This window comes from Podarcis muralis, chromosome 1 (genome assembly GCF_964188315.1).
Source record: "Podarcis muralis chromosome 1, rPodMur119.hap1.1, whole genome shotgun sequence".
NCBI lineage: Eukaryota > Metazoa > Chordata > Lepidosauria > Squamata > Lacertidae > Podarcis > Podarcis muralis.
The window spans coordinates 48,764,190-48,788,918 of record NC_135655.1 but is presented as its reverse complement, the minus strand read 5'-3'; the positions used below and the strand labels follow the sequence as shown (position 1 = coordinate 48,788,918).

General features: G+C 38.3%; 1 protein-coding gene across 30 annotated transcripts in view; it reads left to right on the top strand.

The window, feature by feature from the left end:
• The window catches only part of GPHN (gephyrin), a 233,067-nt gene that overhangs the window by 144,484 nt on the left and 63,854 nt on the right, over nucleotides 1-24,729 (top strand). For 12 of the 30 annotated variants that reach the window (XM_077928093.1, XM_028725755.2, XM_077928122.1 and 9 more), the window contains 3 exons: nucleotides 12,035-12,091; nucleotides 14,708-14,779; nucleotides 20,860-20,901. The exons of 6 other annotated variants lie outside the window; for them this stretch is intronic. In XM_077928093.1, the coding sequence (XP_077784219.1) occupies nucleotides 12,035-12,091; nucleotides 14,708-14,779; nucleotides 20,860-20,901 (171 nt within the window). The remainder of the gene's footprint in view (nucleotides 1-12,034; nucleotides 12,092-14,707; nucleotides 14,780-20,859; nucleotides 20,902-24,729) is intronic. 12 more of the 30 variants (XM_077928104.1, XM_077928156.1, XM_028725830.2 and 9 more) reach the window with 3 other exon arrangements.

Sequence of the window (24,729 nt, the reverse complement as noted above, 5' to 3'; positions counted from 1 at the left end):
ATGGTAAAAAGTAATCCATCTTATCTAATTGATTGTGGTTCCCAGATTCTTAAAATGATTGCAAGTGTCTGGCAGTTAACTTTTTTTGCCGAATTTATTTATTTTGTATCAGCAAGTCATAGTAACATACCCAGCCACTGACTTATCTTTGTTTCAATGTTTTGGCATTTAATACTGATTGCGTGTCTATGTTAAAACAGATTAGAGGAATTGGTGGACAATATAAAATGGGTTTCCTAAAGAAGCTTGTTGGAACTTTAAATTGCACTTGAATTTGTTTCTTTCATCAGCAGCGGGGTTCAAAATAAACTGAGACATACTTTGAAATACTATTATTGGGGGGAAACTTGGAAGTTTATTAAACTTGAGTGAACAAGCTAAGTAAAAACTATAGGCTCAGTTCTTGAGGTCTGTGCCTTAATTTCTCTGTGTAGAAAAACATGTTGATACAAAAGGTGCCATTTTTAGAAGCTGAGTTTAAGCAGAATTTTAATGTTTCAAATTCCTTTTGTCAGTTGTTGCTATGCAGAGATACACTGAAGTTTTTCAGCTGTTTGTCAGTTGTTGCTATGCAGAGATACACTGAAGTTTTTCAGCTGGAGAAGCTGGATATTCAGCCTTGAACTTTCTACATGCAGTGCATGTAATACCAATGACCTAAGGCCCCACAATTTTTGATGCCACATGGTTCCAGTTTTCCTTTCCCTCCAATTTCCCAGCAGTCTCTAAATCTATATGTCTCTTACTGCTCACCAGCCACTTCCAAAAGTTCCCAGAGCCATCTGTAACCACATGTGCATGCCCAGGCCAAATAGCAGTGCTGGATTGGACAGCTTGGAGAATTATAAGTGGCTATCTGCTATCAGATGCCCTGTGTTGACTTTTAACCTATTATGCTGGGGAAAGGGAGAGGAGATGCACAGATTGCATTTAGCCTTTGGTGCAAGAAGATCCATGACTCAAGGGTTCTGTTATTCACTGAGTTAGAGCAGTGAATACTTTATAGAACATTTTATATCTTACTATATCAGCACGGTGTGTCTGGGGGCCATGCCTTCTCTTTACCAGTACCTAATAAAAGGTGGTTGAAACCTTCCAGGTTTCAATTATTTTTAGACTATTGAGAAAAAACAAACCCTTCAATGCCAACATTTGGATTGTTCAGAAAAGTTTGGGATTGTTATTTTTTATCCTTTGAAAAGCTCTAGCACGTTGTAACTATTATTGTTAAATAAACTCTGAATTATCCTGCTATTGCTATAGGTAGGCTAACTTACTTCCTGACATATGTTAATACTACTAAGTGAACCAATGTTGTGATGATGTACTGCTTGATTTTTATGACAGTAGAGTGTAAGTTAGAGAAATCATGCCCTTGAGAATTCCATTAAGCATTGTTTGAATGCTAGAACATTCCTTCCTTCCTGCTCATACTGAATTTGCACTGGATAGTTTGGGATTTTTTCAGGTTCTATCTTGTTAAATGAAATTTAAATAGTGTCCACTTTATATGTCAGAGGAAAATTATTGGATTTCAAATGTCTGGAACTTTTTAACCGGTTTCATTCCTCTTTTCAGAGAAAACCTGTATAGTAAAATTTAATCAGGAGTGCTGGGAAAAATGCATCATGATTTCTTTACGAAATTCTATCTGGTTTATAATTTGATGCACTATGCTGTTTTCAAAATTACATCTTGGAGAGATACTTGTAACCTAATTAAAGCTGCATTCTGAGTAAATGTCAAAGTTTTAGCATAAACACACACATATCTATATTATATCTATCTATCTATATATATATATATCTATACACACAGAGAGATACAGTGGTGCCCCGCAAGATGAATGCCTCGCAAGACGAAGAACTCGCAAGACGAGTTTCCTTTTTCTTAAAGCTGCTAAGCCGTTAATAGCCGCTAATAGCCGTGCTTCGCAAGACGAAAAAACCGCAAGACGAAGAGACTCGCGGAACGGATTAATTTCGTCTTGCGAGGCACCACTGTACAGAGGTGGATTTAAGGGAGTGTGCTGGGTACAGAGCCTCAGGGATGCTATGATGTAGTGTGCACACACACACACCACATATACACACACACACACACACACACACACACACATATGTGATGTTTTATCTTACTGGCATCCCATGATATTAAAAAAATAACTGCTTTTAAGAGAAATCCCTTGTTAATTTTGATAGGTGAATTTAATATATTTTGGGGTTTTTGTTTTTTGCTTATTGTAGTAGCTAGGTCATTAGTAGTGTGTCGGCCAGCTCACTCATGCAAACAGGATGCTCCCCCCTCCCCCCCCTTTTGTGCAATGTCTCTTGATTGTCCCTGGTACAGAAGCACATGGAGAAATGTCACTGTGACCTGAGCTCTAAATACATATAGCCAGCAGTAGAAGGCAGTCATTTTCACTATCATGTCAGGTTTTTGTCCAGCAAGTATTCTCAGAGAAATCGCTGCTTACCACTGCTGGCTGTATCTGTCTGCAGCTCTGTGCATGCTGTTGTATCTCTCTTCAATTTCACACTCAAGGGTTGATTGGGAAGAATTGTATGGAGCAACGGAAAGCAGACCGCTTCCGTGTATAAACTAGCCCTGAGATCACTTTGACTTGTTAGGTTGAACTCGTTGAAATTGCATTTGCCAGACATCTTTGAAATACATCCTGATAAATATAATAGCATGAAATCTAAAGTAGAATTGCTGGCAATGGTAGCCAAAAACCGGGGGGAAATTGTAGCAGGCTTTGAAGGGTTAAGCATTTCCGACAAAGTGTTTTGCTTTCCATTTCATTGCACCAGTTTTAAGTGAGTATAGCTATTCTTCAGTAAGACTGGGGGAAATAAAATGGGGAATAATGTTCATTATGACTAAGTCTCTTTCTTTACTGTTAAATATTTGTACTATGGCTTACTTATCTAGCCAAAGGCTATATCTAATTCTTATTTCAGAGAGCATGATGGGGAATTTAATTTGCTGAAGATTAAATTTCTCATCCTGCTGCTATCCTAATTTTAGATATAAAATGAGGAGCGGAGTTTGAAAATGATAATCACTAACTAGGTCAAAGATTTTAGTCTTTGTAAAAAATATATCCTTTGTTATTCACTCATCTCTTGTCAACTGCTCCTCCCCCTACACCAGGCAATGTGACCTCTGTGCAAAAAACTGGACAGGTTACAGAGAATCAATCTGCTAAAAATGGTGCAGAGACTTTGTGCTTTCTAATCCAATTTCTTGTTAACTACCGGTAAACTATTTTGGTCAAACCATTTTATCTTTTTTCATGATGAACTATTGAAAAATTAAGATATTTGGTAAATGTAATAAATAGTGAAGTCTTGTAAAATAACCCAAAGATACAGAGAATTCTTGCTAAAAAGGGAAATACATCAACTGGCAGAAGACAGCTGAACATTTAGACATTAACGTGTTTTAAGGGGCAATAGGCATGACCATAAAAAGTGCAGACTGACAGAAAAAAACATATTCTGTCATAAAAAACATGAAAAAAAGACAAGAGCCTCAAATAGGAGCTGGAGCTGTGCCACAGTCACTAGTTCTGCTTTCCATGAAATTCTCTGAATATGAAGGGACCCAACTCGTCTTAGCAGTTATTGACTCCAGTGGAGCAGAAGAGACAATGACTCTACTGAACCTTCTGAACTGCTGTTCAAGGAGGGCAATACAACCTCCTCAGGCCCAGGAGGTACTGGCACAATGGGCTCCTCTTGTACAAGTGCTTCTGGTTTAGCATGTACATCCAGGGCCACTGGCCCTGAGGGCAATTCCAACTCCAAATCCTCAGCCTCATCCCCTGAAGAATAATCTGACCCTAGGATTACAACGCTGCTTATGGAAGCAAAAACCCAGTTAAAAAAAAAAAGGCAAAAGCTTTTTGTTTTGTTTTTTACATATACAGTAAGGTAAAGGTAAAGGGACCCCTGACCATTAGGTCCAGTCATGGCCGACTCTGGGATTGCGGCGCTCATCTCGCTTTATTGGCCGAGGGAGCCGGTGTACAGCTTCTGGGTCATGTGGCCAGCATGACTAAGCCGCTTCTGGCGAACCAGAGCAACACACGGAAACGCTGTTTACCTTCCCGCTGGAGCTGTACCTATTTATCTACTTGTACTTTGACGTGCTTTCAAACTGCTAGGTTGGCAGGAGCTGGGACCGAGCAACAGGAGCTCACCCTGTCGCAGGGATTCGAACCACCAACCTTCTGATCAGCAAGTCCTAGGCTGTGTGGTTTAACCCACAGCGCCACCCGCGTCCCATACATACACAGTAGTTTTGCCCAAAATTTCATTTCAACTTAGAGGAACTCCCTGGAGACATTTCTGTCAGTCTCCTGTTCTCTGGGCAGTTAGCTCTCTCCACTGTTCAGTCATGCCTGATCCATACTATTGCTTTGGTGAGGAGGTCTCTCCCATTCATCTCCAGGCAGAAGAACCGAGTTTTAAAAATGCATTTTCTTAGTAGCCCTAGCAGTTTTACAGGTTCCAGCCTCCTCCTGTTGTCATGAGAGCAGTCCCACCAATCAGAACACAAAAATTAGCATACAGCCATAGCACAACATTAGTAGGTCTGCCTCAGAGTAGATTTAGTAGACCTATCAGAGCATGCTCAGAGCTGGGAGGGTTTTGTGTTTTTTAAGGCCACCTCTCCTAGCATATTTTGGTAATCAGGGAGTGGTTGCTACTTTGTTCTTTCCCTTTGGTATTAGTTTTGTGACTCCAAACTATATAAACCCATGTCCTTTACTTTGTAATAACAATGTTTTAACTGCATATTAAGTAGCAGGCATTTTTAAGGCTCCAAAGGTACTTTTTACATCTCTCCTTTCTTTTGCACTTACCTAGAACCAGTAGGGATTGACTTTAAAGCTGACTGACAGAACATTTTTTGCCTCTTTGTTTTCATTACTTATTTTGATTCTTCATTGGCTATCTAGACTTGTTTTTTTCTTCCAATCTCCCATTTTGGATATTTGAGATTCATCTCTCCGTATCTAAACATTATGACTTGGTTCCTATGTTCTCATTAGCAGGACTCCACTTGGTATGTTGCTGTTAGGAGGAAGGGAGATTTTGCCAATTCCCCCGTAGCTCCTTAAGATTCTGCTCTGGAATGTTGGAGGATGCTCCAGATCAATATGGGAGGCGGGGGGGGGGGCAGCAGGAGGAAGAGGTAACCAGTGAAAATTACCTCCCCAGTCCCCACCATCACTGAGAGCAAGAGGGAGCCTCATCTGGGTCACATTCCTTCCATGAATGGGAGGTGCTCTTCTGTTTCAGAAGGGCAATTTAAGATTTTGTCCATATAATATAATCATTAAGTTTACAAAAATGGATATATATCATCTTACTTATTTTGTGGAGTTGTTACTACTCTTCTTTATTTATTTTTCATCCCTGACCATTAGCCATGCCAACTGGGACTGATGGGAGTATAAGGCCATAGGCATCAGGAAGCACCACATTGGCTACCCCTACATTCTCTTCAAGTCATAAATCCATGTGTGCATCATGGTATTGACCTACCCTACCATTAGGTAACTGAGATTTAAAAGGGATTACATGCATTAAACAGGCTGACTTCTATGTGGGTCACCACTGTGAGATGACTACAAATGACCGTGTTAAAATGGAGAAAAGGTGTTGCTTCAACATTGGGCCATCCAGCAGTCAGATTAAAAAAATCCATGCTGTTATATTTTGCACATACTGCTCTACAAATGATTTTAACTCTGCAACACTCTGCAGGCACATCTTACTCAGTAATCTCACAGTCTAACTAAATAAATATAGACTTTTATTAGGTCTATGTGTCCCTTTTTTGAGATCCAGGTTTTGACCATGCTTACCTTTTATTATTATTTTTATTATTATTTATTAAATTTCTATACCATGCTACATCCATAGATGTATGCTTTCATAACCTCTATGATTGACTGCTGCAATGTGCTTTACGTGGGGCTGTCCTTGAAGACAATTCTGGCGTTATGGCTTGCACAAAATGCTGCAGATTGCTTTTTGATAAATTTTGGGAGGCAAAAGCATCCAACCAGGTCGGTGGCAGCTGCACTGACTGCCTGTGAGCTTCCACACATAATTGTATGATGCTAAAGTGTAGCTTTCTTAAGATTTTCACACACTGGAAATAATGTACTTAAAAGAGTGTCTTGCCTGTTCTGAGCCTCCATTCAGGGTACAGTAAATCAGGCCCTGTACATGGCTTCACTATATGAGGTAGAAACCTTTGTTGAGCTTAACTCAGAGCCTGAATCCTGCAAACATTATTGGGGTCCTTGAAAATTCTCTTCAGACCTGTACTGGTATTCAGGAGGCAACTGTGTCCAACAATGGAGGTAGAACATAGCTGTCATGACTAGATATTATTATAGTAGTATTATCCTCCATAAATTAGTCTAAAATAATCCATATTGGTGGCCACCACTACGTCTTGTGGAAGGAATTTCTTTCTTTTTTCTGTTCTGAATCTTCCAAATTCTGCTTCATTGGATGGCCCCAGGTTCTAGTATTTTGAGAGAGAAATTTATCCCAAACTACTCTCTACAGCTTGCACAAAACAGAACACTTATTTATTTTGGAAGGCTTTGGACTGTTGAGGCATTTGCAGACAGTTTTGGATTTATTTGATTGCTGCTAAGTTTTATTAAGCTTTTTGGACTTTGCGTTGTATGCTTAATTATTGTTCTTGTGGTTGTTATATATTAACTGATTTGAGTGTTGGGAAATATGTACGGTATATGAATTTTCTTTTACAGGTAAGAGATTTCCATAGCTATAATATGGAAAGCCTAATATTTTATATACATGAATAATGTTATATTTCATTTTATATTAAGGGATAATAAATAGAAATTGGGTATTTTATAGGTTATTTTAGACCTTTGATCTAGAAGCACAAAACCAACTAAGTAATCTTTTAACATACATACTTCTTTGAATCTTTTTTTCTGACAAATAAATTGTTTTCTATTTCAAATTGAATAGATTGAATAGATAGAATTGAATAGATAGAAAGTGTGGGTTGTGTTTCACATTGCCTAAAGATGTTTTCAATTATTGTACTGCATTTTCTTCCTGTTTTATATCTGAGAACTTGAACAGGTGTCCAAAGTGTGCACAGATTTGATGGGAAATGCTGGCAGTGTACTTGATTATGACTGCCTAGCCATATGATTAAAAATGGTTGATAATCTATAATATGAAATCACCTGATGTGATATTGATTTCAATAGGATTTAAGTGTCATTTACTTAATTTTGATAAGGGCTCATGGAATGGGTGCAGACTAAGTTATGCTTGGAGCAGTAGTGACCAGGGAGGCAGCGCCAGTGGGGCACCATTACCCTCCAGGCACAGTGGGTCGCTGACACTTACCGAGAGGGTGTGGTGCATGATGGCAGAGGCAGTCTGATATTCCTGCTGCCACATGCTGAACCGGGCCAAGCTCCTCCCCTCTCCCTCTCAGTAAGCTCCAGCAGCCCACTCTGTCAGTAAGCCATGTTATTGACTGCTGCTGGCTTAGAATGGGCACACTTAAGTCATTGAGACTTAATGAAGTCTGACTGTATCAGAATTATGAGAATGCATATTGTCCCTTTAGTTTTCAGAAGTCTGCCTTTAACTTCTGCATACCTGTGTCTCCTTTCAGAAAATTTTTCCTTTCAGTGTAATTATTTTTTTATGAAAACTGAACTATAACACCATTTTTATGTCTTGGAATGGAGATAGTAAACCCTTCAAGAGTCCCTATTTTCCAGGGACATCCCTGATTTAGAGAAGCCATCCCGGTTTCTGATTTAATCCTGGAATGTCCCCCTTTTCCTTAGGATGTCCCTATTTTCATTGGAGAAATGTTAGAGGGTATGGAGTTATCCACCGCCCGAGCATGCTGAAGGCAATCCTGTATAGGGAAGTTATTTTATGTTTAATTTTTATTATGCTTTTATATATGTTGGAAGCTGCCCAGAGTGGCTGGGGCAACCCAGTAAGATTTGTGGGTTATAAATAGTAAAATTATCATTATGGAATGGGACGTCCCTATTTTCATTGGAGAAATGTTGGAGGGTATGAGATAGTAGAAATGTGTGGGTGGCATAACAAAACATTTAATTTCTTAATGATTAAAATATACTTTTAATTTATGACATAGCATAACAGTGTTTGCTCTCTTTGAGAAAGATCAGTTTCTAACTTAATAAACCAGAGATTCTATACTAATATTTTTTTCCCTAGAATTATTTTCCAAGTGGTTGCTTCCATTAAAATTACTTCTTGACAGTTTTTAAAGCTTGGCCATATGTTTGAGGCTTTCTTATCCATTGCTAGCATTCATGTACTAGCAGTTTTATTTAGATTCATGGCTTTCCTTACCCCATGTTATCAATATTAATATAGCTCAATATTTATATGTTTGTATAGGTTGATCATTCTCTGACCACAAAACTCATCTACATACTTCATCTAGTTTAGATACAGATGAAGACACTCTAACCCCCATCCTGGAGATATGCTATGTACAAATTGCCTGCCACAAACAGCTCCAACACCATTGGCACTAAAAGAACCCTGCTACCCTGAGTCATCATTTAGGATACCTTCAACAGTCTCCCTTTTTCTGAACCTTCTTGTTTGTTTTGGACTTCACATAACAAAAAAACAAAACTTCACAGGCCATAACCTTCATTTTTCAAAAGGTTTTTTTTTGGGGGGGGGTGGGGGAGCATTTTACAGAAAGAGTTATTGAATAAAAAACTACTCCTTCAGGAAGAGTATTTTCTACTCCATTCCAGACCTCAGATGCCTCAATAGATTCATACTACTTTTGGCAAAAGTGTGATAAATATCCACAAAGTTTTGGTTGCTCATTTCTTCAGAGATGATAAAAGAGTGTTTAGCTCAAAATTTTGAGCACCTGAGATATGTTTCTGATTCATTGTTATTAACTACCACTGTATGCAGGGTGCTTCTTAATTTTTCTATAGTCCTAAATTTCTTCACCAAATGTTTGGGCTTACAGCTACAGCCCCAAGTTAGCAAAAAAAACTGTGAAAACTTTTACTTCCAAATACTTGTGACGCTTGAGGCTGGTCTCAGAAATATATTCTGCTGCATATTCACCATCAGTTGCCTATTTGTATTTCTTGGGCTGTGCAAACTGACTGCTAAGACATCTGTAGAATAAAATACACATTCTCACAGATATGCTTGCTTTCCGTTCACCTCAGAGCTGCTTATGAAACAATAGTGTGTGTCTAAAGGTTTCCTTCAATCCTATTGAATAATGACTTTTCCTTACTTTTCTCTCAGTCAAATTTTCCCTGTATTAGTAGAGGATTTAAAGCAGAGATAAATCAGGGAGAGGGAGTGGAGTGTTATAACCTTTCACTGCTTGCTGTTTCTCTTCTTCAAATCCTCCTGGGAAACTGCTTTCCCAGTTGCTAGATTCTAGGAAAGCAGATTGGAGTTATCAATTCACCACCATCCCTCAGTCCACAATACTGTACACTGTTCTGGAGCCTCTAGAGGCAGGTTGGGGGAGCTGCAGATGAGGCAGAATTCTGCGCATGCGCTAGCAGAAGCGGCATCTTTTGGATCCCAGCCAGAAATGTCCCTGTGCCTCAGCGCTGGAAGCCCTGTGCCCTATATTTGTTCTTGATTGTGTAATACAGTGAAACATTGTAACAGTTTCAAAAATTGCTATCTAGTAGTAACAAGTTTAAAATCATTTCAAAGAAGATAAAATAGTAGAAAAACATGGCATTTTTAGATTATTGTGTTCAAAAAATAATAATACTTGATTTGCTGTACATTTCTTTTTTGTTAATAATTCAGCTCCTATTGGAGGAATTATTCCCATTATTTAATATAAGAGAAATTGATTAGTTAGGTACTTTTAGGAATGCAATCTTTAGACTTTCTTTCAATATTTTGAATTGATGTTGATGTCTGTATCTTCTGTAATGTTGAACCTCCAGTGCAATTGCCTGTATTTTGGAGCCTATATAAAAACTCCTTTACTTCATTTTACCCCTCCCCCTTAGCTCTTGTTGTATGATCTTTTTCCTCTTTCTTTGCTTTTCACTCCCCGTTGTTTATTATTCCAACCCACTGCATTTTGTTATCTGCTTTATTATGTTACCTGACTTCCACTTTTCCTGTTATATAGTTTCGCCTGTTTTATTTCTCTGACCTAGGTGCTTAGCAAACATACTGTCTGAATTCCTTTTTGAGAAGAAAATATTGCAACAAGCCTTTTCTCTTGTGGGTTTCTCATTTTCTCTTATATATTTTCTGCTTACACTTGTATGCATTCTATGAATTTCTAATCAAAACACTTGCGCAATATGCCATTTTAACAAATGGGGAATTAAGGCACAGAAATATTAAGCCTCTAGCTCAGGGCTTTCCAAACTGTGCGTTTGTGACACATTAGTGTGTCGGCTGCAGTGTGTAGGTTTGTCGCACAAACGCTTCCCATGCTCCTCCCAGGGTTAATTTAATCTCTGGCTTGCTAGTAAAACTGATTTACTGTGTCGTGAAATGATGCATGTCTAAAAAGTGTGCCACCAACATGAAAAGTTTGGAAAGGCCTGCTCTAGCTCAAGGTTAGAGAGGTAGTCTTATGACCTATTGACCTGTTGGATGACCAGCGTCTGCAGCTAACTACTTGTTAGCCAGCCAAATGACAAGAGATCTGCCCAGCCTTTTACTATGTCTGAAAATGTGCACTTTACTTTGAACCAATTGGAATCTTCCATATTGTCAAAATGAGTTACCTTTTAAGACTGTCTATTATTGGATGACATCAAATAGTGTCAGCTCATTTTTGCAACGGAATTCTGCTTTTGCAACAGAATTCCTTCCCAACCCCCTGTGTATTCCATAAGTCTGCTCCAGAATGTTGAGGAACTTTCTGGAGCAGGGTGGGTGGGGCCTGCAGGAAAGAGGCAAGGAGAGGAAGTTCAGAGGAGCTTCTTTGGGGGGGCTTTGGTGGTGAGGAGGGGAGATAGAAGTCCTGTTGCATCTAGTAGGGCAGCATGGGATATTATGTATTCCTAGTATTGCCTATTTGTTATCCAGTCCATTCTAGCAGGAACCTTTTCCATTATTTACACAAATTTAAATGTTTCATCTGAATCACATACAAAACTTTGGACTTGATATTATTTAGTAAGCTTATTTACCATTTTTATAAAAATACAAATGATAAAAATGAAGATTCTTTAGTGTATAACTTTTTTCTGCTTACTTTTAAATTTTCTTCCTAGCAATATGAAAGCTTGATAAGCAGTAGCTACAGAACTGTTTCTTCATTCCTCTGCACAATACAGAATTACCGTAACATAAGCAAGGAAAACAACAAGGAGGCTCGTATTGAAAGCAAAACTAAGACGTGTCTTGGCTATTGTTAAGTTGCTGTTGGTATGGCATTAAAATTTTCTGGCTGGGCAGCAAAATTATTTAATTGGGAACTAAGGACTGTGTCTAATATCCTAATTTCTTTTAACATGGGGCAGCTGTATATAATTCTCCCAGTTATCACTAATATTTTGCAGGGCTGAAAGCTTTGCAATACTCATGTCTCTAATTTGTGTGCTTGACACTCTTCAACCATCGCACATAGCACAAGTTCACTGACCTGGCTTAAAGACAAAGACATTTGTCCTATATTTGTGTCAGTACTTCATTCGTCATGAACCAAATCCAGGATTTCAAATATCTTATGGTTTATGTATTTTTAAAAATATTAGTAACAACTATCGCATGCACACTTTCAGTACTGAATCCGTAATTAAAGAGAAGAATTCAGCAAACGAGTCATAATGTGATCCAGAAATAAGAGTCTGTGTCCTTGTTCCCTAGAAGTGTGTCAGAAAGTCAAATTGATGTCTTGCATGCACTGCTAACTGACTGTGTGGAAATTTTTTTAAGTTCACTTTTTTCTTTATTCTTCTGTCTTTTTTATCCATCTTCCCCCATTGTAGCAAATTAGACGCCCGGATGAAAGCAAAGGAGTTGCTAGTAGAGTTGGATCCCTCAAAGTAAATATGTTTCTAACTTTTATTTTGCAAGTTTTCTTCTATAGCCTACACTTTTATTTTGGAGGGAGCGGGGAGGGGAGGCAGAGGGTGGGGCTATTATCTTTCTCACCATTTCATTGTTTTTATTTCAGTGTTTTTATCACTGTTGGATCACATTTTGTTTGTTTCTGTGCTACACAAGAGCCACCATAATGCAGTTAGCTGAAGGCAAGTTGCCAAGTGCCTAGCTCTGGATGTTACTACGTATCGGGGGGCGGGGGAATAGCCAAAGTTTCCTTAAGGAGCCTACCATTTGTGAATAATTAACACTTCTCTGATAGATGGCAAGAATAAAATTATGTTCATGCTACATTTATATAAAAACAATGACACGTTCTTCTCTCTTAAACCACTTAGTGGCACTAAAATGGCTTAGTTTCATTTATTTAAATAGGATAAGGTTGCTTAGATTCAAGTTTTGTCGTTTAAGTGATTTGTGGATGAAGTCAGATTAAAACATGCAGTTTTCCTGTTTCAAATGTAAGATTGTTGATTGACTTCTCAGTTTTTACTTTGTACTTTAAAAATACTCATTTTGTAATCAAATTAGCTGAATTTGTTGTGTGTGTATATGCTTAAGAAGAGTGAAAATGGGAAATATGGGGAGAGAGATTTTGTGAGACATTTCTGAATAACAAGGCTGTTAAAATTACTGCAGTGCTAGGCCCCATTACTGCCTTCTTTGTTCATTTTAAAGAATTACACAAATGTCTGGTGAGCTGGATCCATGCCAAGTTAGTTGCCTTTTGATTTCCACTGAAATCAAAAAGACTTAAATCAAGGCTAACTTTCCCCATTCGTTTTAATGGGAACTAAGTGCAACTAATTAAGTCAAAACTGTAGCAAAATCAGTTAGCTTCCTAAACCAGTTTCCATCTATAGTTTATCACACTGAGTTCCAAGATTATTATTTAATCTGCCCTTGCCCATACAGTCTTCTGAGAGATGCTGTTATGTTATTTAAAAAACACATCTAAAAATCCAGTTTATCAACATGTTTTGAACACATGGCATGGCATAGGTTACCTTGTTAATATTTAGCAATAATTGTGGCCTCTCGTTTTTAATCCTTGCACTATTTCACTTCTCACTTCTCACTTCAGTTATTTTTTGCACCACATGAAGCACTAATTTTCTTTCTTTTTTCTGCACTCTCCTTGCCAATCCTGCCTTCTCAATTTTTTTCAAAAATATATTTTGTGTTTGTGTGTGTGCGTGTGTATCACCTTTATTCCAGGACAAGCCATCCTCTCTTTTCTCTTAATACCGCTCTATACAGCTGCTCCGTGTGAAAGTGTTGTTGCACTGAGCATAAACCGGGGGAAGGGAAAAGTGTAATTATGCACCTATTTCCCATATTCAATTCCATACAATTGATTTCATAATGGAAAAAAAGGAAAAAGTTGCTATTACGCTTATGCCAATGATGCTGAAAGGCAACTACAACATTCCTCACTGTCTTTCTGTGAGGCTGATTCCCCCCCCCCCTTTTTTTTAATTTATGGTTGTGGTGCAGTCGAAGATATACGTTGCACTGTTGGATACTTTTGCTGCAGTGGACAGAACAAGTTTCAGTCCACGTTTAATGGAAAATAAAAATAGCCATTGCAAATATATGTACATAATTAACTGTGAATCCAGCTTTCAAATTGTATTCCAAAAAAAAATCTATCCTTACCGCAAACTTATATGCAAGATTTGTAAGTTTATACTTGAATAAATGCAGCACTTTGGGTTCTGAATTCAGTGGATTGGATCCTAAGATCAGTGAAAAGAAGGAAGCTCTTAGAAGGAACTTTTGCTATTCCCACCCCACCACAGCCAACTGCTCCTCCCCAGGCCCTTCCAAGGGAGGAGCCTCAAACCAGGCATTCATAAAAGGTGTGTCTGCCTGGTTTTGAGATGATCCCATCCAGGAGCCCCATGCTCCACATTGGAGAGTTTTTTCAGAGGTTCAGACTACTGCAGCAGAATGAGGAGATGGTAAACTTTCCTTCTGTGAAATCCCATGCATTCACTTATCCTTGGATCCAAGTTGATTTACCCCGTGTCTTTTGAAATTTAGATCATCATTCAAAACCTATTGATACTTTTGTTAGATTTCCTAATTCTGTACTTCTCTACTAAATATAAGAATTGTTGCTGTTAGCGTTCAGCAGTAGCCAATTTAGGCATCAGAATGAGCTATGAACATTTAGAAATTGCATGGAAGACCCTATATTTGGTACTGCGCTCACTGAAAACAATCTACAGTATTTCAGCACTCTCCTTGCTACAAACAATGCTTGAAAATTAGGGAGTTTGCTAAAGGCAATGATCACTAAACAACCTGTATTTACTAACTGAACTAACTTTTACATGTTGAAAAAATAATTGCTGATTTAACCAAATGAGTTGCTTTTCTTGTCAGAGTATATGGAGCATATATTTGTGTTGATAAAATGTTTGATGTATTGCAAAGGCAGTGAGAAATGTGTTGCGCTATGATCTTATCTTTTTTATAAAAAGAACGGAAACAACAAACATGAAAAGAGAATAGGTATAATTTTCAATTCATTTTCTGATGTTTACATGTAGCTCCATCGAAAGCTGGAGGAGCTCAGAGATCACCTAGAAGGAAATGTCAAAGGATGCTCTCTCCGAGTAAATGTACGATTTCACTCGGTGATTTGTTTTTTAAAAACTTCCGTTGGCTGGTAACACCAAATCTGATTGGTTTGTCCTCTCATCCCCATCTTTTTTCCCTTTCTCTCTTTTCCCTTCTTCTGTTTCTTTTTCTAGCTGGGGTTTCATTCAAATATCCATGAAAATTTGGCATAATTTCACAGGGTTTAATTTAAGAGAAAACCCTAATATGCGTTAAATATTAAGTAAATTTTGGGCTTTCCCATTGAACAACAACAAAAAATCCTTTCCAAAATTAAACCATCACCTGAAGTCATTTCCTAATTGCAAAGCAAGTTTCAAGGCTAGGGTGGCTAAATTGTGATCCTCCTGCAGGTTGTTGGACATGAGTTCCCATCATGTCTGACTATTGACAATGGTGGCTGGAGTTGCTAGAAGTTGGAAACCAACATCTGAAAGGCCACTCCTACCCTAGGCATCAGGTTAAGTCATGCCTGGGGAACCTTTGATACTCCAAATATGGTTTGACTCCAACTCCCATCAGCCTCCACCAGCGGTCAGGGATGATGGAAGTTGTAGTCCAACAACATCTGAAGATCCAAAGCTTCCCCTGTCCTCATTTAAATGAACACTTTTTTACTGTTTACTTTGAAGCTCTTTGTTTTTAACTTCTAGAACTGCACTAACATTACAGATTCACAACATGGGGGGGAAAGTGTTATTCCTGGCAGCTAAGTTATATATTACATGCAGTTGGTTAGTGAGGTTTACTAAACTAAACTTAGTTTCACTAAGTTTTGTTTAGTGAAAAGCAACCTCTAGGTGCTTTTCCCCTCATGGATGGGACAGCAGCTTGGAGCATGTGGTCTTGCATGTACAATTAGTAGGAAGCAAAGGGATTAAGCAACTACATGTAATGTGCAGTTTGGCCCCAAGTCTAGGAATAGCAGTGGCAGGACCACTAGATAGTTTAAACATAAAAATCAACCACACAGGGCAAAGTACAAGAAAAAAATATCACTGCTAGTTTGACACTAAACATTACAATAAAAACATGGAAAATGCACCAAGTTCTGAAAATGGAGTAAGAATCTGAACTGGGATAACTATAACCAGATCTCCAATTGCACATCTGCCACTTTACAGTAATGTCCACACACCCTTTTTCATCCACTGTCTTCAAGGTTGTGGATGCATTGTTTAATAGATCACGTTTGATTCAAGATCCAGAATAGTAATGTCATTGACAGAAAGTGGTACTATAATTGGATGTTGTTGTTTTTTTAAATCACCAAATATGTACCATCTGGACATAGAAGTCAAATCCCAAGGGTCAGACATAAGGAGATTGTGCTGCTTTAGTTTCCCCAAATGTCAAAGAATATGCAGAATATCAATATTTTGCTATTGTTTTGTTTGTTTGTTTGTTTGTTTGTTTGTTTGTTTTTCAAAAGGTCATCACAGAATATACATCATCATTTAGATTCTCTGTTAAAACTACTTGTACTAATGATGCCAATTCCAGGAAAAGAGCTAGGGTAGAAGCAACCTTTGTGGGATTCTCCTCCCATTTTGAATTTATTCATTCTCTGAAGAAAATGAAAGGCTAATTCTTAACTCCCATTCTCCCAGGTCATAATTTTTGCGATAATAATTAACACATAGACAGAACATTGAATAGTGATCCTGAGTTTGGGCAGATATTGTTTGAATTTTCTCTCAAGTTGTAGTATAAAAGCAAACCATAAACTACTCATAAATTTTGATGAAATGGTTTGAGATTGAAACACGTAAAATTGTTCTCTTTCACACTACAATATTTAATGTTGCTGAGAAGAGTTACTTTATGGACAGAGAAAATAGCAAAGATTCCACAGGTGCCATGAATAATCTTGTGGTTGGGGTTCATCTGCCAGATTTCATATAGCACTTGCAGCATATGTTTTGCTTATGAGGATGGATGGAAAAGAAGATGGACTCACTGATCAAACCACACAGTGATACAACCAAACAATGATACAATGACAAAACAACAATATAACTTATTTGTTGAAATAATCTGAGACAAAAGCAAAGGGGGGAAAGTAGGTGAGAGTTGAAGTTCATTGTCATATATACCAGCCTGGTTTTGGAAAAGGATTTATTGCAGATGTACAGTGGGATAGATGTATGGTATTTTAAGCATTTTGTTTAATAGCTTTGGCTACTGCCTCTCCCAAATAAATTGAAAACTAAGGTAATTCATAATTCTGTGCCTATTTAAGGTGGAACCTTTGCATTGTTTCAAACGCTGTATCTGTTGCATTAATTAGTCGCCTCACTAATAAACCAAAAGGACATTTTGGCTGTGTCAAACTTTTAAAAGTCAACCTTTTAAACATGCTAAACATTTCCAAAAATATTAAACTAAAAGGACCCTTTTTAAATGTTAATCTTCTTACATCACAGAAAAAACGTATCCATAGTTTTGTGTAAATTAAGCTCTTAATAAAGCAATGAATGATAATATTTTTAAACATTCTAAGGATTATGCACAGGCCCCAAGATTTGTTTGGTATATGAGCTTTTTTTCTTTTTTAAAGATCTCTTTCAGAGTCACTGTGCTCTTTCCACTTCAGTCTGTGCTCCAGGTTCTTGACATTACCATCAGATTGCCCAAATGTTGCCTGAACATTGCCAAAGGACAGCCGTTAATGATCAATATCTAATAATAATTAATAATTAATCAAAAGTAGAAAACTAGGGAAAATAGGTGTGACTATATAGTGGATTAGATGCATATGGTTGGAAAGAGTAACAGTATAAGCCCTGTCCCAGCTCTGTGCTCCCTTTAGTGTCTAGGATAATGAGCATGTTTTTCAAAAATCCATTGGAATAAATCACAGCTATTAATTTAATGGAACAACATGCAGGGTGTAAATTAAAGACAGCATTGGAGTAGGTCTTCATCTGCCTCTGTTTCTCAGTGACTGGATTTAGGGGTACTGTTTGTTCCCCCAATTATGTCTCAGGTTTAAGAACATTTCGTTCTTCATCAGCAGAAGCAATTAAGAATTGCGGCAAATACTATTTGATTTTCCCCATTCCTATCTCTAGTTCGGTTCTGGTTTGATTTAGTAGTCATTTTACACTGATTGAACTGACACCATTTTTCTCTACCTGTCTCTCTACCTATTTATTGTTTACATTTATATCCTGTCTGGAACTCAAGGCAGTGGATATGGGGTTCCCAAGCAGTCTCCCATCCAGGCACTGACCAGATCCCAACCTCCTTGGCTCAAGCAAGGCCACTGCTCCATATTCCTTCAAACCATGCCTTGAAACCCTCAAGTAATACTGGCCCAGTAAGGGAGGTCAGTATTATTATACCCATATTGCAAGCGTGCAGGCACTCAGGCTGTGAGACAAAGGCTTTCCTAAGGGAGTACATAAGAAGAAGAGAGACAGATTTATCTTGGAACTTATCTTTCATACAGATATGATTAACGCTTACTGACATGTCATGCAGTAAACTTTTGAACTGTTACTCCATTTCCTAGTTGTATATAGAGGAAAGTAATTTAGTGTTGTTGTTTTTCAAATGATGAAAATATATTAGCATGAGAGGAGGCAAAGGAAACTTTTATGGTAGCTAATGTCAGCAGGAATAACTTTCGAACACTTAAAAGGCAAGTTTAGCTTAAGCATAATGAGACCACAGAATAATTTAACCACACAAGTAATATAGGATTCCTCGCACCACAGGTTATATATAAGCATATATATTAAAATAGTTTGCTGAAATGTGTATATGAATAAAGGAACCAGAATAGCTCTGCCTTGTCAGATATCATTAAAAACACTTGCACCAAGTCAAACTAAGAGAACTCATCAAAATAAATTTGTTTTGCACTACCTTCTTATCCTGTGCAGTATATTATCCTAAAACAACTTCTGATAACACAGCATAAGCTGCCTATGTGAAAACTGACAACATGGTTTACAAATGAGCATTTTTGTGCTGTTTATTCTTATTTCTCAGGGTTACTGGGTTCAGTATCCCCAGTAATTTCATATGCTAAAATCAAAGTCAAATATTTTCTCAGGGCATAACATAAGAATGATAGCCAGAACCATTTAATGTCATAACCCCATGTATATCAGTGTGCATATGCTTTATTATATATAATGGATATATGTAATGACACTCATCTAAAATATTTTAATTGATTTAATCACCCCGTGTCAGGGTGGTTAAGTTCTTTGTACAGCTTCTGAGTATGACTAATGTTAGATACCACTCTTAGTTATTATTTTATTTATTCCTGCTTAAACTTTTAGAGCAATTCCTCAGAAGACAACTTACAAGTAAAATTCTAAAGGCAAAATAATTGAACAACTTACATGTAATAAAAGCCATATCACATAAAATTATATACGGTATAAGGAGTCATCAGTTAAAAACTTGGTGAAATAAAAATATATCTAGGGTCCCCTAAGAGATTGCAGCAGAGTCTGTCAGCCTGAGTTCTTAGAGTATGGCATTCCACAACTGGGGGGCCACCATTGAAAAGGGCCTATTCCTGGTACCCACCAGGTTTATTTATCATAGTGGCAGGCCAGAGGAAATCTGTAGCCAGCCTTAAGGCCCAGGCAAGTTATTATAGGTGTAGGTAGTCCATCAAAGAACCTAGTCTTAAACCTTTAATCTGAGCCTGGAAATTGAGTAACCATTGCAAATTCAGTTTCATGATTTTTGGAGATTTCAGGGAAATGGTGAAAAGCACAGAATGTCTGAACAGGAATGGCACTGCCTGTGTCATGACACAGCACCACACCACACCCAGGGCATCATTTGGTGTGTGGGTTTTTTAAAAAAAGATATGGCTTGGCCAACAATGGCCATGGAACAAGACCATGTCATGGCATAGTATCATTTACATTTGGGTATTGTGTAGAACAGAAGAAGGCAGTGGGCTGATGATTGGAGCTGTGTTGCCACTTCAAGCAATGACATTCTTTTTCTGTTTAAGGAAGAAAAGCTTAAGAAAATAACTGCTGCCTCAAATCCTGCAAAGCCTCTTACCCCCGTAAATGTTTTGAATCTACCCTCCCTTGCAAAACTGACAGACGCATACACACCTTGCAATTTCATGAGGTACAAATTAAACCCTAAAGTGAAAGGGAGATTTTCATCAGTTCTCCTGTAGTATGGAGTAGAACCTTAGTCTCACAATGCCACTTCTGCACCCACCACTCCTAGGCTTGCCATATTTCAAAAAGGGAAATTCCTGACACCCACAAAATTGTAGAGCTTTTGGGGAGAAACATAATGCAAGAATAGTGGTTTTTATCCTTTCCACTGCTTTTTCCATCACATTGCCATACATCCAGGTTTTCCCTGACATTTTGCCAATTCGGCAAAATTCCCCCAATGCCATTTTTACACCTGAAAACCAGGACATGTCAGGAATTTTCCTTACGTATGGCAAGCCTAGCCACTCCAGAATGGATCAGTGCCACCATGCCTCCCAATTCCCACTCCAGCAAGAAGTTTAACATGTCCTTAGCACACATTCCCACAGATGAACATTTTCCCTTGCCAGTTAAGACTGTCTCAATCAATTGATCCCCTGAAACTGGGGATAGGGAACCTGTGGGGTAGATCATGAATACATTAAGGCTACAATCCAAAAACAGATCTCCCAAATCAGTTAAATTTACTCTTGTGTAAATATGCTTATGATCAGGCTGTAGAATTTAAATAATAGTAAACCTGGAGTATTTGCCCATATAAATCTTCAAGTTATTTTGTATGTATATAGCTTTTTTAAAAGTTGACAATTATGGATTTCTGAAATCAAGATAATCAGTCATCCCAGAGGGTGCTTCTTATTAGGAAGTAAGATGTAAGTTCAGTTTTAAAGTACTTGTATTTTAGAGTTTCCACCTTAAATGGCCTAATCTATATAAAAAAATGTGCATGAAAAATCTGGTTTTGGGAATGAAATGAACCCCCTGCTAATGTCTCAGTGCTGGAACCACCTAAACAGAAAACCTTCTAAGACCTACTGTGCCATCATTTCTTTTTTAACAATGTTTTCTTTTCCCCACTGCACAACCAGGCTCGGCTCCCTTCGTGCTCATCCACCTATAGTGTTTCTGAGGTATATTTTGCACGTGATCTGTCACAGTCAAAATTGTCACTCATCACCCTTTATTTTATTTTATTTTATTTTATTTGGTCTTGCACCATACACAAGTGAGGAAAAATCAGTTTGTGCGATTGGTTCTGCATGATAACCTGCAACCATGTCCAGCATGGTTTAATACCACCATAGCAGTTTGAAATCACCCTGGTGTAAATGCCAACACTTACTGCATAGCACTATACCTTTAATGGGAGACACATTTGATAATCTATGATTATGCTGTGTAATTACTACACATAAATATAACATGCTCTACAGCTTTTTAAAAATGTTCCTTCCACAAGTTCATGAACTCTGATGATAACAAGGCCATCCAGAAATTAAAAAGTTCCTTCAGATTAATCGTTACCTTTTTATATATGAATTACTTTGAGGATATACAGATTTAATACTGAATATAGTCACATTAAAATCATATGCACACAAACTGTCCCTGTGTTTTCAGGGATAGTGGTAGAATTGCTTGTTGTTTCATCCAACAATGCTTTCCCTTAATTCTTCTTTTTTTGAAATAGAATGCTTGCAAATATTGGACAAAGTTTCTCTATAATGGGAAATATTCAGAAACACAAATCAAATACATCTGATAAATCTCTTTGAAACAGGATTTATGATGTAGTATCTGTTCCTTTAAGAAAGCACTGTAAGATATTTTAGGTGTAATATCTATCCCAGAGACTGCCAATGCAGCACCTCTGTGTTGTACCAATGCCTCCTGTGGTTCCCATGGAAAGTCTCCATAAATATCCCCTCAAAGATTCCCAATGCATGAGAGATTGTTTGCTTTTCCTGCTCAGTTCCCATCTGCACTACTAGCTCAGCCTCTCCTCCCTTGAACACGTCTCCTTAAAAATGCCCACATTAGATGGCAAAACTGGACACTCACCCTTCCTTCTGTCCTGAGCAGATGAGAGGTGCAAAGAGCTTCTCTGTGAGCGTTCGGCTGGTTTAGGTGCCTTTTTTCCATTTTGGGGAGGCGGAGGGGACATGCCTGCATTATTTCGTGATTTCTGCTCTTTTAGATGTTGCAACCATTTTGTCTTATGCCGCACACCCCACAGTAGCCATTTTGTGACTAGTGCCTACGGCACATTCTCAAAACTGCGAATGTGCCCACTGGCCCAAAAAAGATTGCAACCCCTGATCTATCCAATGCAGATGTCTACTAACAAATTACTATGCATCCTTTGCTATTCAAACATCAGAACATAACTGTTATATAGAAAATGTATACAGCCAGCCTCTCTCCTGTGCTTACAGAGACTTTCCACAGGCAGACATAAAAGAACTGCCCATAGGCATTGTTTTCAGCCCTTCCTTCCTACCTCTAGCCAAGTGTGGTGCTGCTGTGGTAGGCAAAACATGTGGCTACTTCCCAATAAACGAGACCTTCCCATACCTTAGTTATCCCCTGACCTGCTCTGTACATATACTCATTTTCACTTATTCATGCTCTTTGTGGAAGTAGGCTGCACACCAGAGGTCTGGAGAAGATCAGATTACTGAAAAACTAAGTAAGGTGTTGAAGGAACTCGCATTATAAGGAATAGGCAGGTGTGTTTCAGTACAGTCAGCAGAGTGGCAGCATGCCTATTAAGTTGGATGAGGACTCATTAGAATGCCAGTGGGGATCCTTTTTAAGTTAGAATAATTCTTTATATATGGGAAGGAATGGATCATGCCAGATATCATTACAAATGCTTGCTAAGTATCTACCAGTGTAGTCAATATAGCTGGCTGGATTTATCCAGCCATCTATGGAAGATGACATCTTCCATAGATGTCAATGATTATCTCTAGTCCATTCGGTCTGGAGATAGGTCAGTTTTATCAAGAGGAATGATGCAGATTGTAGTTTGCGGCCCTGCAACTGCGTTCAGTACCTGGAAAATGATGCTAAGCTCTTTTTTTAAAAATCCCTTGGCTCACTAAGAGGTGTGATGTTGCACCAGCTCAAGGGTTCCAGGGACATTGTGCACATAATAGCTGAATGCCCGTGACAAACAGCAACTGTGTCGTGCATGAAGAAAGCACCAATATATCTGCCCTGTTCTGCTACAGAGATTTATAGCCTAATCCCAGCACTGACATGAGAGGACCAGTCACTGTAGTGCTGAAACTCTCCTGTCCAACTATGTGAACTGCTGCGCGCATTTTAAAATATACTAAAGTGACAATATATCAGATATTCAGTGTTTGTTTCATTATATTGTACAAGTGAAAGGGCTAGAATTAGGGCGGTTTTTTTACCACGGCTTTCCTGAACTTTAAATACATGTGGCTTTCCTTCCCCCCCAAAATGCATGCAGTCACTCTATATTAAAAGCACAGAAGCCATTAGTACCTTTATCTTCCAAATAAGATGCTATGAGAACTTGTAGAACAAGGTTCTATCTCCCCCACCCCATCCCCACCCCAACTAGGCTTGCTTTGTTTGTTTCTTAAGTAGGCCAAATGTTTATTGTCGTTTCCCTGTCAGTTCCAAACAAGCAGTTACATAAACTTAGCCTTATTACTTGGGTTGATGGAATGGGATATGGACTAATGAGACTACTCAATATTTTGGCAAGATCTGTTATTATCAAGTCAGCTTTTTAATCCCTATAACAACCCTGAGCCATTTCACCCTGAGCTTCATTTTTTCCTGCCCCTTACTAGGACCTAAAGTAAATATTAGAAGTTGAAAACATTTTTTCCTTGTTTATACATGGGGAGGCATATACAGGTTTAGTCTTGACTTAGCTAGGATCACTATGATAAGCAGTGGCAGCTGTTGCTTTAGTTGATGTGCTTATCTGAACACTAGCTGCTGGAGACAAACAGGAAGACCATAATCTTAATCACCTGCATAGTTGCACCCCCTGGCATTTGGTTGGCCACTGTGAAGCACTTGCACGTGTTAGTCATGATATACAGAAGACCTGAGTTCATCCTGTCACTTTTCAAATCTTGCACTCATAAGAGGGCTTCTGATCTAGTAGACACTTCTGCTAACAGAAGAGGGAAAGATGCTTGGGGTGGTTCCCCCCCCCCTTATTTCCCCTTGTAGCCCTCTTCTACCCTGTTCTGGAGGGTCCCCCGGCTCTCTGGAGCATATTTATTTTGGCGGGGGAGGCTGCATGGGGAGAAAAAATGGGCAAAAATTGCCTCACCCCTTGTTCCATTACCAGAGGTATCCACTGAGTCAAAAGCCCTTCCTTGACTGCAAGGCCACCAGTTGGACTGTACTACTGACATTTGGAAAATGAACCTTTCTATGTGTTTTCATGGAAAACTGAAACTCCTGAGGACTGGTTATATGAGTTTTATGTCTTCTTTGAACTGAACATAGACCTAATACATTTTGTTGATTCCTTAAACAAATTTATTAATCTGCAGGGTTTATGTGACTGATTAAAGTATAGTATGTTCTCTACAGACATCTGCTGATGCGTATGTTGTTTCTTTGGTTTTTCTAGTGAACACTGTTTGTGGGAAACTATGCATATTCTTGCATTAGCAGATGCCCTTTTTTCCATCTTCTTTTTCTTGCATTTTAAAAAGTCACTTTTACATGTCTTCCTTTATAGTTGATCCTGATGGATATTCATGTTCTTGGAATTGTTCCATCATGTAAATGCATCGCAAACTTTCAATGCTGTTAAAGCTTGTTGAAAGTTAATTTCACCCATGTCATTAAAAGGATGAGAGCTTTAAATTGCAAGAAACCACAATGAACTATTTCCAAGAAACAACAACAACTTGGGTTTAACAGAATGAGTGTCTATTATAATTACAGGACAC